Source organism: Haemorhous mexicanus, chromosome 12 (assembly GCF_027477595.1).
Source record: "Haemorhous mexicanus isolate bHaeMex1 chromosome 12, bHaeMex1.pri, whole genome shotgun sequence".
Lineage (NCBI taxonomy): Eukaryota > Metazoa > Chordata > Aves > Passeriformes > Fringillidae > Haemorhous > Haemorhous mexicanus.
Window position 1 is genome coordinate 3,155,999 of NC_082352.1, and position 14,355 is coordinate 3,170,353.

Consider the following 14,355-nt stretch of genomic DNA (forward strand, 5'->3'; position numbering starts at 1 on the left):
TTAGGAAGCCTCCCAAATGGTGCTGAAAGACTTTGTTTGTGTACGTAGGAGAGAGGATTCTCCAGTAAAGCCCTCCTCCCATTAGAAACCTATCCTGTTTACGCTCCCAAAACACCGTGTGATAACACAGCCTGGCCCAGGCAGCTCACCTGGCAGTACAGGATGGGTATGTTCTTGAGGAGGATTTCACTTGTGGGGTGGAAGATTATCTCAACACTCGCATCAGGGTGGGAGGCATTCACCATGCCCGACTGAGGTGTAACGGTGAAGTAGGATGCCAAGTCTTGCATCCTGGGACCTGCACCCTTCAGCGTGAACCTGGGGAGAAAGGGAAGGAAGGAGAGCTCTGCAGTTACAAGTACAGGTGCCACCAGCACAGCCAGGACTTTGCATAGGACCAGAAAAAAAAGGGAGAGTCCAGCTCTGCTCAGGGAATCCTGGATCTTGACAGAGAGTGCAGACAATCACAAGATTACTGCAAAAAATTTTTCATTCACTTCTTTACAGAGTCTCAGAAAGAGAAAGGAAGGAGGTGACCACCAAAGAACGGCAATGAATCTCAGCATTTCAGTGGCTGAAATTTCTGGGGCTCTCCTTTGGCCTCCAGCTGAGCTGTGAAGAACTGCTGGTTTGTGGCTGAATTCTCTGGTAAAATAATTGAGATCAGAGAGCCCAGGTTTTGTATATACCATGAGGTAGCCAGCATGGAAACAGGTTCTAGCCATTGACAGAGGGAGAATGAAGGCCTGGGAAATGCTCACTACCAGGCAGCTGGACTCACCTGTACTCAATCCTGTATATCCCTTTGATCTTTAGACTCAGGACTTTCTTCACCTTATCCAGGACATTAATTGTTCCAAATTCCAAGCTTCCATCTGCACCTGCAGAAAATCCACAGCGTGAGGTCAAACACAGTATTTGTGAGCTGCTGCAGAATACACCAGCTCACAAGCAACATGGAGGTCTCGGTGCAAAACCCTTTTCAGCAAGTTTCCATTCTTGAAAGTGTTTTCCAACTACTTGTCTGCCCTTTCTCTTCTTACCCAAAGTATCTGCAGGCTTAGTAGCAAAAGAGCTCGGCTCCCATTTCCTCACTCCCAAGCACAAATCCAATTACTTTATATGCTGCACTGAGCCTGTGGGCGTTGCCTGTTCACATCACTGTTGTTTCAAAGCCCCCAAATCCAATCTGCACATGAAGCTGCACACTTCAAAGTTCAGAGGGGAAAGACTTAGGGCTGTCAGAGCCCTGACAACGCTTTATTCCACGCAGCTTGCAGAGTATGTGCTTTACGTATCCGTGCCTTCCTTGCATGCTGTCCCATCCCACCCCATCCCATCAAGTGCTTTGGTTGCCCACCTCCCAAGATAATGCAGTGCACCTGGACTGCTTTGTTTGGGAGGCATCCACTGACCTTCAGGCATGTCAATGCCCAGAGAAACATCATAGACCTCTGCAGAGATTTTGATGTTTTCTGTCTGAACAACCCCCAGGATGTTTTCTGCATCTGAAACCTGAGGCAGCAAGAAACAAACATTGTTCAGATTATTCTGCTGGTAGACAGCCTGTAAAGTCCTTGTCTCTGCTGGCTGCTTTCCCTATGGCCTCCCTGGCTTCACAACCATTGGCGGACTCCCAAGCTTTGTTAACCTGTTCCTCTCATGGGCTGTCCCAGTGGGATTCTGCTGCAGTAAAAAACCCTATCAGCCCAACTCTGCACTCCTACAGCAGGGAATGCTGCTGCTAAAGCATCCTTGAGAGGCACAGGGGTGTAAGAACAACCACAAGAAGTATGAGGTGTCTCAGAGCAGTGGCATTGACAACCCTCCCAAATCACCTAGCACCCTGTCTGAAGGGCAGCCCCTAAACAGGGGGCCAGGGAACAAAATCCCACAGGGAGAGTTTGTTGTACTATGCAAGAGCTTCAGACAAAGTCCAGGAGGAATACAGAGATCACGCTGCAGTCTGTACAACCAGACAACAACCTTCAACCATTCACAGGGACGAGGTGGTTGTGGTACAGGCTCAGGATGCAGTGTCTGCCTGTCTGGGGGGATGTGGATGCACTGCACGTTCTGGCAAATGCTGTGTAGAGGCAGAAGTTGGGGTCACAGCACCCTTGTGTCTGGCGGGTGCAGCTCTTCCTGACTCTGTCCCTAGCAGCACATGGCTGCTCACTATGCCCTGCTCTGCCAGGCAGGCCACAGTCCCTCTCACCTCTAGTCGGAGGGTCTTCTCAATGCTGCCAATCTGCTCAGCCTTGAAATGCAGTGTCACTTCAAACTCTGAGCGGGGATCAAGGATGCCATTATTTTGTGACAAGAAGAAGTTCTCAACAAGGTCATCCAGCCCACGGAGCTGCCAGGCCATGGGCAGCATGCTGTTGTTTTTCAGGACGAAGGTCCTGCAGTCAGTCCTGCAGAGACAGGAAGGCACTTGGCATTAGCTGCTGGATGGTCACACCGGCCTCGCCACTGAATGCAACTTGGGGCAGCTCCATCCATGCCCCAGAAACCAGAGTCAAACGTTTTCTCTTTGTCACAAGTTTTGGATTGCTTGTGGGATGACTGACCTGTGCAGAAGCAGTTTGTCAAAAGACAGCTCCCGGGTGCTGACCTCCATCTTCATGCCCACCCCATAGCAGCACAGGCTGAAGACCACTGGGTTCGGGTTCTTCTCAATGCTGCAGACGAGTTTGTCTTCCAGGAAGCCAGGGGAAGTGGGGTATGCCCAAATGGTCAGCTCCTGCACATGGTCCCACAGGAAGAAATCAGAAGAGCTCTGTGTGTGAGCAGGAGAAGCAGCCCCTGGGCACTTCTGTGGTGCCTGCTCTACCTGCCCTTCTCCTACCTTCTTCTCCTTTGGTTTCAGTGTCATGCGGGGAGGGTTCAAAAGGAACGTATCTGCTTCCCCAGCATTCTCAAAGGAGAATCGGACCTTTACGTCCGTGGGGGAGTTGTTGAAGATGGTTATATTTTCAGAGTTGCCAGGACAGTTCTGGGTCTTGTACCTGTCAACAAAAGGGGAAAAGGCTGAAAAGACTGTTACCTTTGCCACACACCTAGGAGAGCACCATGTGCACCCGAGGAAGCAATGCTGGAAGACCTTGCTCTAACAAACAAGTGAGGGAAATGGATCCCAGTCAGAGGCATGGCAAGGATCCTTGCTGTACTTTGATGCCTTCCCCTGGATGAAAGCCACAGGGGCTACTTCTAGCTGGACAGCTGGGTTTCTGCAGGGTCTGTTTCCCAGGCGAGCAGGCAGGCTCAGGCCGGACAGCTCAGCCTTTTGGAGGCTGGGTGTCCAGAAAAACGAACTGCTCTATAGCCACAGCTACCTTAGCAAGCTTAAGTGATAGCCAGCTCTTAGTGATCTCAGCTCTTTTATAGTTTTCAGCTCTTAGCTTGCTAAAGGCGCTCTCGGCTAGCAGTGGCTTCCAGGCAAGCAGACGGTGAGAGAGAGAGGAGAGGCCTCGGAGATTCCACAGCGAGGGTCTATTGAGGGGTCCGTGAAGGGTTCCAGGGACAGCTCTTCTAGCCAGAATGGGCTAAAGTAGCCCCTTATATAGGGGTAGAAGGGATCAGAAACTGTCCAATTGTAAGGGTTAGGGGAAAGTAACCTATGGGGTCACAGAGAAATATGCTTAGGTCTTGGAGGACCAGAGAGAGGGCTTCTGGCTTAGTTACTATGACTTGGCATTTTCTTATCTCTAGGCCTCTGTCCTCCAAGGGACTCTAGCAAGCCCCGTGTCTGCTACACCTGGACTTGGTGCCTCCACCCCAGAAGCCTGATGATGCTCAGGCCACTTTGAGAGTTTTTAATACAACATAAATTCAAGGGTGCCTAGAAAAATAACAGTACAGCAGGCACACGGGTTCTTTCCCCTTCTTTCTTGAGGTGCCTTCCCTGCAGGGTATAAAGAAAGGCTTTTGGAAAAAGAGTTTAGCTAATCTCTCTCATAAAAGTCATGAAACTGCTTTGGATTTCATGGGTTAGCTCAAAGTCTGAGAAAGAAATATAAAGCATCAATTCCCAAGAGGAATGCAAGAAGGTAACAAATGACCCTTCTCTCAGGTGTGGAAATTCCTTCGGAGTGAAAGGGCTAAAGAGGCAAACAGAAATCCCAAACCACCCATCTACCTGGCTAAAGATCGTGTGGTTTTTTTAAACTATTTCAGTTTCATTTCCTTGGATTGTCTAAACAGACCTAACCCTCCAGAGTTCCTATGGAGACAAGAACTTAAATCCTATTAAAAAAACTAGTGACAGTAAAAGTAGAAATATACAATAGCTTCAATGGCCAAGTGTTTAGGCAGATTTTATCCAGCAGCTGGGATGCAATGTCATTACAGGAAAATGTAATTCCTGCTGTACGTTCCCCCCGACACCCATTGGCAGGTTAATAATAAAGTCTTATATAATTACAGATGAATGAAAGTTTTACAAAACCATCTACAGAATAATTGCTTGATCAGGCTACCTGCAGAGCTCAAAGCACTTAAAAAGCCACCATAAAGTTCATTTCCTAAGGGGTGAAGCTGAGATGTGGAGGGGGACAGAAGTTGCCGTCTAACACCTTTGGACTGGCGGCAGCACGCGGCTCTGGTCACCAAGGCAGCCACGGAGTAGGCAGAGCAGCTCCTCCAAAGCTCATTTGCCTCTTATCTGCTCAAGTTCACATCTGTGGTCCTTCAAACCTATGTGTCTCCCAGGACTGATCCAGGGACTGCCCTGGATTGTGCCACCAGGAAAGCATGTCTCTCCAGGCATGTCCAGAAAAGTACAAGGCCCAGCAGGGAGCACATACCACTCTCTTGATCTCCCACACAGCAGCGGTCCAAAGTGGAATTGCTTTGTGCTCTCAACATATTCCTTGAAGATGACTTCACCTTCCTTCATGGTCGCCCTCCACTGTGGAAACACCACCCTGGGCAGAGAAAGGGGGGAAGGAGGAGCTATGAGATGCTCCAAGTAGGAAATGTAGTCAGAAAGCCATAACCCTTCCTGGTGGCTGAGGTACCATCTGCCTTCCCAGCTCCCAGCACAGGAAGAGGTGCTGGGCAGCCTCAGGCAGTATGATCTGCCCAGCCCTGGCTGTGAGTTCAGCAGCAGCTGTGGTGTGGGAGGCTGCCAGGGGCCAGCCTTACCGTGGGTTCTGGCTGATGCTGGGGTACAGGCCAGTGCCACTGCAGGGCAGCTTGTACTGGCGCTTTGATGGCACAAGCTCAAAGCTCAGTGTCTGCTCAAACCTCCCTGGCTTTTTGGCGAAGAAGTTGACCTTCAGTTCCACCTCACCCTGGGCAGGCACTATCCACCGGTACTGTTTAAGCCTGGCAATTAAAGAGGAGGCTTCAGACATTGCTGAGGAGCAAACGAAACAAGGAGGGTGCACTCGCCATCCCATGAGGCACTGGCACAGGGTCACTGTGGAGCTGGGAATGATGGACCTTGTTTGGCAAGAGGACCAAGAAGTAGAGACATCACCTCCTCCCGTGAGGCTCACCTGAGGAATACTGTGGGGGTTGAGGCCCTTTCCAGCGTACTTTTGGATCTTGTTGCAGAAGAGGCGCGGGAACTTTCTGTTCTCCGTGTGGAGATCTGCTTCTCCTTTACAGATCTGTCTCTGCTGGTTGCTTTACCCGTCTTTGGTTGGCCCTTGGCAGAACTGCCCTTTGCATCTGGGGCCTTGGCCTAAGGGGAGAGAGAAAAGGGAGGGAGAGGTGAGCCCTGAGACATCCCCATTCTGGAAAGCAAAATGGGGGTTTGTTCACCAACAGAAAGAATAAATAAGTCCACCTGCCCATGGGCTTGGTCTTCCTTACTGGTGTTTGTTTTGCCTAGGATGCCCCTTCTTATGCAAGACCCTCTCCTCAAACAAGGTTGATGGTTTTAAGTAATTTTTTACCTCTTGTCTTACAGAACTGCTCTGTCTCCAGCAGAGCTGTCTCTTTTGTCCCATCCCTGACAGAAAGGAGACCTGCAGACATGGGGCCCCACCACATCTTCATTACCTCTCCACAATGATCCCTTTCCGTCCAACCTGTCCCCCATGCCCCCCATGCAACCCGGTCCCTGCCCTGGCACCTTCAGTGCTGGCACCACTGGAGCACCCAGCAGATTGTCCTGCACACGCTCTGCAGAGCCCAGCCGCTTCTCTGGGTACTCGACACTGGAGAGCACAGCAGCAGGGGAAAGGGGAGGGCTGTCGGGATGCAGTCCCAGATGTTCCAGCATCTAAAACAGAAGAGAAAATCCTGTTTATACTTCTGTCACCTTCATCCTCACAACTCCTTCTTTAAAGGCACTGAGCTTTTGGCAATGGGGTTTTTGACTTATATGATGTACAAGTGCTTTGTTATGCCCAGTGGGGTGAGCAGGCTCCAGAGCAGATGCAAGAGCTACAAGCCAGACCGGGAGAGAAACCTCTCCCAAGTGACTCAGCTGAAGAAAACAATGACCATGAGCTGCCCTGTCCTGGGACCATTTAGAATGATTTCCAGGCTGGGAGACTCTGAATAGATGGGATACTTGGACACAGAGCACGCCCATTTCCTGCCCATCTGAGGGATGGTGATAACCTCCCCATTCACATAGATGCTACAGAGTCATTGTGGAACATCATCAGGGGTCTGGACAAGGCTCTGTGCCATTAGCACCTGGGGGGGGGACACAATGCTCCAGGGCCCACAAACATGGCAAGCTCAAGATCTGGGCCTTGCAGGGTTTTACCTGGTCTTCCGCTGGCAGCTTCCCATCCCTCAGGATCTCCCCAGTCAAGGTCTTCGGATCTGTGACCTGGATGTCCAAGCACGGCAACGCAACACAACACAAACTACTTCGTTTAGGTCCTCCCACAGTATGTCAGCAGAGCTGGCTTTGCCCTGGGGATTGCCTCCATCTCCCTGGCACAAGCCTGGCAACGCTGGCGTGCTGTGAAGCTTGGGCAGCATGTACATGGGGACCAGACCTGCCTTCTCACCTTCTTCTTCTCAAGGTGCTGCTCATCAAAATCCAGGGAGTAAAACTCAATGGGAAAGTTGCATGGGTTCTTCACCACCACTGTGGCCTCCACCCCAGTGCTGTCCACCAGCATCCATCCCATCTTTAGTGCTGGAGGGCTGAACTCCAACCGCGGCTCCAGACCTTGTCCGGAGAGCTGCAGCTTTAAGCAATTGCTGCTCCCATTAATGTTAAGCTCCAGCTCATTCTTGTAAGACCTCTGTAAAGAGAAAAGTGCAGGAAACTCTTTCAAGAAGTCTCAGGTGACAGGACCCCAAATACAACAATGCTTGCCCCAAGGTCAGGGTGTTATCAGTCCCTCCAAGGTGAATGCAAACCAGATATTTACTTATGCTAGGGACTAGAGCATCTGTAGTAGTCTGGGTCTGAGTAACTGGGATGAATCTTGGTGTGCACTGTAACTGGGTATTTGGTATCACATGGATGTACAATGGACTGTCAGGCGTTTTCACCTAGTCCTGCAGGAGTGCAATGCTCATGGGAGGGGCCATCGGGGTTACAGTGTCCAGACACAGTCCTGGCACTGCTGCATCAGGCAAACGCCAACTCCAGGCAAATGAGCTCTTGCTGGCCAGAAGTAAGGGTCAGCATCTCTGCTTAGTGTTAGGCTCTGGTCCAAGCCAGACACAAGATGGTTACATTTCTTGAGCAATTAAAAGATCCCTGGGACTGTGTGTGGGCACAGAAGCACTTGTGTCCGTGCTGGGACACACTGCCAGTTTCCGAGACCCAGCGGCCACAGGCAAACCACTTTTGGGAATGCTCCATCCTTTGAGCTGAATCCCCAGCTGCACGGGAATGTGCAGGCAGGCCAGAGCCCCAGGGACTGCTGGCAGCACATCACCACAAGTGCCTGTCCTGCCATGCCCAGGAGGGTGTGTGGTGGCTGTTTGGTCTGTCAGTCCTGCAGCAGGGTGAGCCCAGACTGGCCATTCCAGGATTATCCTCTGTGAGCGGGCAGCTGCCCTGCACCGAGTGTGGCAGCTGCAAATGCAGCCAGGCAAGGGGGAGGCTGGGGGGAGTTGGGCACATCCCCCCCATGTGCCAAGGGGCAGCCTCCAAGCCCTTGGGCTCTCTGTGCAAGCTCCCTGTGGGCATTTCAAAGCACATCTCACGGGAGTGCTCTGTGGGGTGAACTGAGCCACGCAGAGTACAGGGCTTGCAGAAAGCTGCCTGTGAAGGCAGAGCTCCTACCACACTCTCTGCACCAGGCCCTCATTTCCAGATAGCCCTGACAGACCTCCTGGGCTGACATCTGCCAATCTCACCTCCTCCTTGGGTGTAAATGTGATTTGCAGCTTCTGCCACCTTCCTGCACCAAGGGTTCCTTTGGAAGGCTTCACTTCAAAGGGACAGGGCTCATCCTCCAGCGCCTGCTGCTTCTGATGTACGGCTGGTGTCATGTACATGTGCTGATTGTTCTGGGCACAGAAACCAATTGTGTGAGGTCTCCTCATGCTCCGAGACACTGACACAGTGCTGAGAGCACCCACAGCCAAACCAAGTGTGGCTCCCATAGCCTACAGCTGGAGGGAAAACCTGTAGACAGGGCAGGCAGATAGGGAACTACTGTGCTCAGAGGAAGAGGAGGAATGGGTGAAGATGGCAGAAAAGCAAAGCATCCGCTAATGGAACAGGTCCAGGCAAACCAGCCTTAATCTAGACCCTCAGAAGCTTCCTCAAACACGCTATAGACCCAAGTGCTCAGGCAGCCACAGAAGCAGAAATGGCAAGAATCACAAAGAAAACCCAACCAAGAAGTTATGGGCCTGGGCTTTACCTTCTGAACAGGCTTGATGGACCATCGGCAGGGTACTCGGAACCAGTTGTAGAGCTGGATTGTCTCAACCTGGCACTGCCCAACGAGCAGAGCAGAGAAGTGCAGAGTGTTCTTGGAGAGTTCGAGTGACAGCTCAGACACAGCGGCACGCAGACGGATGTTATATGTGGGGCCTTTTTTCACCTGGAGAAGGACAGAGAATTCAGCAGAGGGTGCAGGTGACATCTGCTGCTGTGCCCAGCCTGCTGCCTGCCCCAAGAGCTGTGGTACCTCTATGGGCAGCAGCACATCCACGTCACCCCGTGGCTGCCGGATACTTTCAAAGCGCACGTCAAACGTCCTGGTGTGGCTGTGGGGCAGGCCCTGCACCTGGTCCAGCTCCACGCTGAAACCTTGAACAGATGAACACAAAGCAGCTGAGATACACAGGAAACACAAAATTTGTCATAAGCACATTAAGACCTTACAGGTGTCCTGGCTGAGAGGTCTGGCAAAAGCCCCACGCCGTGCTGCGACCTGGACAAAAACTTAAGAGTGCACCTGAACACCCCTCAGACACAGTGAGCCACTGTGTGATGGAAGGGCAGCCTTGCCTCAAGGCCTCTTTTGGAAACCTCTTTTGATCCACCAGAGGATCTCACAGGCTGTTTCCTCAATAAAGGCTGAATACAGGTGCTGTGACAGTGTGAACTCCAAAAAAAGCGCTTCCAAAACACATCAGACCCCGCTGGATGGCAAAATAAGCCCACAGAGTGCCCAAAGAAACTTGATACTCATGGGATCCAAGGGCTGAATATGCTGAGAGGTGACCAGGGTGATGAGCCCATCTGGCCTCTGTACAGGAGCATTAGGGCTGTCACAGGCAGGCCAGGTCCCTGGGCATGGCTGGCCAGGATAGTTCTGCCTCTAAAGCTCCCTGCAGAGGCACTGAGAAGAAAAAGCTCAGAAACCTCCCCAAGTTCAATGGCTTTAGCTAATCTGTCTGAGACACCTCCTTCAAGCCCACAGAAGTGTCTCCAGCACTGCTTACCTGTGTCCTGCAGGACAGATACATCGATCTGGAAGGACACTGGGATCTGCCCAGGGTTGGTGATCTCCAGAGTGCTTCTCTCAGTGAAACCCTTACGGACAGTGCCCATGTCCAGGACATACTCAGGCAGCTCAACTCTGCAAGGAAGATTAAGGACAGTCCTTAAACCACAGCCTGGCTATGCACCCAAGTGGATGGAGGATACAAATACAGTGGCTATTTCTTTATTCACTGCTGTAAAAACTCAGCTCAAGCCCATGAAACCCATGGCCTGACCACCTGGCAATGACTTTGGGAAGTCAGGAGTGCAGGTCCTAGGTTTTTTACCACTAGTAAACGGTACCTGAAAATAAGTTTAAAATGGACACTGGCCACAGCTCCTCTGCCATGAAAACCCAGTGTAAGTGAGTACACTAGGTCTCCACTGCTCTCAATCAAACTGCTTAGCCTAGTATACAGCCTGAGCCTGAAATTGCTTTGGGGCCTAGGAACAAGATTTGCCTGCACAAGAAATCTCCATTGCTCTGCAGCCAGATCACATGATCTGTTCTGCAGAGCATCTTCTTTCTGAATTGAAGCTCCCGTGCTTGTGCTGCATCATGATGTTTCAAAGGGATGGACCAAGCCGTGCCATCCCACCAGGCTTTAAGCCATCTGACCTTGGATTTTACAGGGTTTGCTGACATGTGCAGTTCCCTTCTCCTTTTGTTTAGTGTGCTCTGTTAGTTGGAACCAAGACACCAGCTGGGAGTTGTTTCTTTCAGAGCTAGTCAGCAGGAACAGAATTTGTGCTGTCTGGAAGGGCTTGAAGGCCTGCACTGGCTCCCCCAGCTCTAGGGACAGAACCTGGGGGGAGCTGAGCAGTCCAAAGCTCAGCGGGGGGCTGGGGAAGGGAGGACACTCCACTGCTCACATGCTGCGTGTCACAGCCACCAGGACCAGACCCTTTCTGGAGTCCAGGCTATTCCCAGCTTTGCAGACACAAGGAGCTCTCAGGAGAAGGGGACAAGGCTGGGTATTCCCCACGGGGAACCTTGGAGATGGGGATGGGAGTCCCTACTCACTTGACAAGGCTCTGGCACAGTTCTTTGTCAGGGAACTTGCTCTCTGGGGAATGGGGTGTGAGCTTTTCCTGCATCTCCAGAGCAGCCTTCTCAATCAGCGTCTTCACCGTGTTTATCTGCTGAGTGTTTGGCTAAGGAAAGGGAAGACAGGGGCTGGTTAGCAAAGGTCCTTCACAAGGCCCAGCTTGTACCTGAGAAAGGATCCCAACCCGCTCTTGTTGGGAGGGGGTGTGGGGTCCTTCTGACTGGCTGCTCAGTGCCTGTGACACCTCCTGCTCCCTCAGCCAGGACCTCATCTCCAGAGAAGTAACTCCAGCATCTTTGCCTGCCCAGACACTGTAAGCAAAGCTGATCTGGCCAGGCAGACAGACAAGCCAGGAACCTTCCAGAGCTCCAGATACTTGCCTGCCCCCAGTCAGTACCAAGGCAGCTTGGACAAAAACTGTCTTGAAAAGGAACCAGGACCAAGCTGGTGCCTCTTGGAGATGAGCACCACCAGCACAGCCCCAGGCCACAATCAGGCAGCTGCTGTTAAGGTCTGTAAATCTGTCCGAGCTTGGGTTGGGACCAACAAACTTCCCAGCAATGACCTGCATCTCCTTCAAAGCACCATCAACTCCATCCCTGGAGCATGGCCTTCAGGATCTCTCCCTGGGGTAGCCAGGAAGCTGGTGCAGCCCCAGAGGAGACCACGACCAGAGTGGCAGCCCTAGGGACAATGCTGAGGTGACACAAGGTTGGAAGTGGGCAGGGAGGTCCCAGGTGTCATCAGGGCACTGGGGAGCTGCTGTGAGCTGCAAGGGGTTCAGGTGACATGGAGAGGGTGGCATGCGCCAAAGAAGGCTGCAGCTGTTCTTACTGCAATGCCAGAGTCAAGCACATCAGGATTCAGGTTCCCAGTCTTCGGACTCAGACTCTTTGCAGTCCGAGTTTTTTGGGTCTGAGACTTCAAGGTCCCAGTCTTCAGGCTTTGAGTCTTCTTCCGATCAACGGATTTCTTCCTCTGACTGTGTTCTTGCGCGAGTTTTACGAGCTGTGTCAGAGGCTTCTCATCTTTTTCATTTTCTGAAGGAAGAAAACATCCACAAAAGAGAAGTGTGAGCAAAGTGCCAGTCTTATTTAAGCTTGGAAGTCCCTGCCTCCCAACACTGGTTTCTTCCAGAAAGAAATCCCTCAAGCCATCTATGGAAAGTGGATGCTGCTGCTCCTCTCTGAATCCTCATGTTTGCTCCCACCCATCTCCCCCCCCACAGAGGAGCATCTCATCCCCTGCAATGTCACACATATCCAACCCTGCCAGAAGCCCTGCCAGCCTCTCTTGCAGCCTTCCCAAGCCTTTCACTCTAGCCATCACCCTTCAGGACCCTGCCAGATGTGCTGGCAAGCTGATTCCTGGGACAAAGCCCACGTGGGATCCTCTGCTCAAGACTCATGAAGCAACCAGGGGGCTTGAGTTGGTCTGGCAGTCCTGCAATCCTCCAGGCTTGCTGGAGGGGAGCATGAGCTGCCCTATGGGCATATGGTAGGGAACAAAACCAGAGGGGCCCTTCCTGGGGGCAGACAGGCAGTGCCCACCTTTGATGTTCCAGGGCAGGTTCATACAGATCATTGGAAAGGATGCTTCTCCTTTCAGACAAATATTTTCCGGGTCCAGGTCACCCACTTTAAGCTGGTAAGTCCTGCTGAAAGCTCCTGGTAATCCTGGCATGTAAGAGAATTCCAGCACTTGCTTCTCACCAGGTGCAATGGAGCCCTGCAGGGACAGAAGAAGAGGGAGGAATGCATCAGAGTGTTTGATGGGGATGGCTCAGGGGACAGAAAGGCTGAGGAAACAGGTTCTCATCTAGAAGAAACCATCAGACCATATCACCCTCGTGATAAACATTACAGTGTTGGCTTTCACAACTGTTAGAGTAAATACTATGTGTTTTATAGTGTTGACTTTTGTAAAAGAAGTTTTGCTAAAGTTTAGAGTTCTTTTAATGCAAATGTTGTGTTGTGATACCAATGTTGGTGAAGAGTTATTGTAATACTAACATTTAACCAGTGAAGGAATGGAAACCCGTTGAATGCGTCAAAAAGTAACAAATGACCAGGACTAGGACAACTGCAGATGCTCCAAAAAGGCGGGAGGGAGGAGGAACTATGTTAAAATATTTCAATATATATAAGCATTTGTAGATATAGATTAGGCTGATGCAATACACAGGGTATATAAGGGGTGTTGCTGTGTTGACTGGTCTGTGCCTCTGGCTAAGCACCCAAGCCAAGCACCCAGCACTGTTACTTCTGCTTTGTCCCCCATTGTCTCCTATTAAATGTTCTTTAAATTTTAACTGAGGAGTGGCCTTCATTTTTCAAACCTTCTACCTTCCTTGTGACCAAAAAGTCAAGCATCTGATCCCGGGGTGCCGTGTGTCCTCCCCATGGCTCATAAGGCTGCAGCCCCAGCACAGCCCAATGTGAGCACAGCCCGATGTGAGCACAGCCCTGCTGCTGATGGGGTTTGCCTTCTCCCAGCAAGAGCCCGCCTCATCAAAAAAAGGCTCTTCTGCTGCTGCTATGCAAAGGAAGTCCCCGCACTAAGCAGGGCCAGCAGCTCCTCTCATCCCTTGTAGGAGACAGGCATGAAAAAATGGGAAAGTCAAACACTTCCTCTTCCCACTGCAAGGAGGGGAAAAAAGCAGGAGTGCTGCTTCGGCTCAAAGACATCCAGGCAGGACTGAGAAGCTTGGACAGCGATGGGATGCTGCAAATTTTTCTCCCTGCTCTTCCAGCCCCGCTGCTCCCTGGCCCCCTCACTGCCCCACAAAGCTGCTGCACAGCAACAAAGCTGGAGGAGGCAGGGAGCAGCAAGCCTAGAAAGGGATATGTGACCACACAGCCTGGGTAAGGTGACCCTCAGAAACGCTCCAGTGACAGCACAGCCTGAGATCTCAGCCGTCGGGGTCCCCAGAGTGACTGTGAGCAACCAATTAAATTTTAAGTTATGCCACAAGATATGTTATAAATCTACTTTCTGACATGGGGAGAAAAATTACTATAGGGGCTGTAGACGTGCTGGGAGCCTTTACACATGCCACGTGTAAAGGAGATCGCAAGGAGAAAATGCAGGCCACCTCCCTGTCTGGGGGGCTGCAAGCGACCTCCCCCTTGGAGGTGGGCAGACCGCGAAGCCCAGGAAAATTTTTCCCGTCTGACCGTCTTCCTCAAATGGCTGAGTTACGGAAGGAATCTTAGAATATACAAGCAGTTAACGTTTTCCCCTGCCATTCTTGTTATTTTGTTGGGTTGGGAGCACCCGCAGGGTCCAGATCCCTGCAGAGCCTCTTCCTCCCTGTCCGTCTACGCTGCTGTCGCCGCTTCCCGGCTCACCACGGCAACCCAGTGCTCCGCTGCTTCCCCGAGGGAGCAGCCGCGTCCTGACCGTGACAAGCCGCGGCTGCTGAGCCCGGCCCGG

General features: G+C 51.7%; 1 protein-coding gene across 1 annotated transcript; it reads right to left on the reverse strand.

Annotated features, from left to right (window-relative positions):
- Window positions 1–98: 98 nt before the first annotated feature.
- Window positions 99–12,796, reverse strand: LOC132332998 (hydrocephalus-inducing protein-like). The gene is made up of 19 exons (XM_059857725.1): window positions 12,471–12,796; window positions 11,755–11,960; window positions 10,896–11,026; window positions 9,832–9,968; window positions 9,072–9,193; window positions 8,802–8,984; window positions 8,290–8,442; window positions 6,981–7,220; window positions 6,731–6,796; window positions 6,086–6,235; window positions 5,505–5,692; window positions 5,149–5,331; window positions 4,809–4,928; window positions 2,852–3,011; window positions 2,574–2,746; window positions 2,219–2,417; window positions 1,416–1,515; window positions 782–881; window positions 99–318 (listed from the first exon to the last, which is right to left on the reverse strand). Exons 1-19 carry the CDS (start codon window positions 12,601–12,603, stop codon window positions 99–101), a joined length of 2,964 nt encoding a protein of 987 aa, XP_059713708.1. The 5' UTR covers window positions 12,604–12,796.
- Between the last annotated feature and the right edge of the window lie 1,559 nt (window positions 12,797–14,355).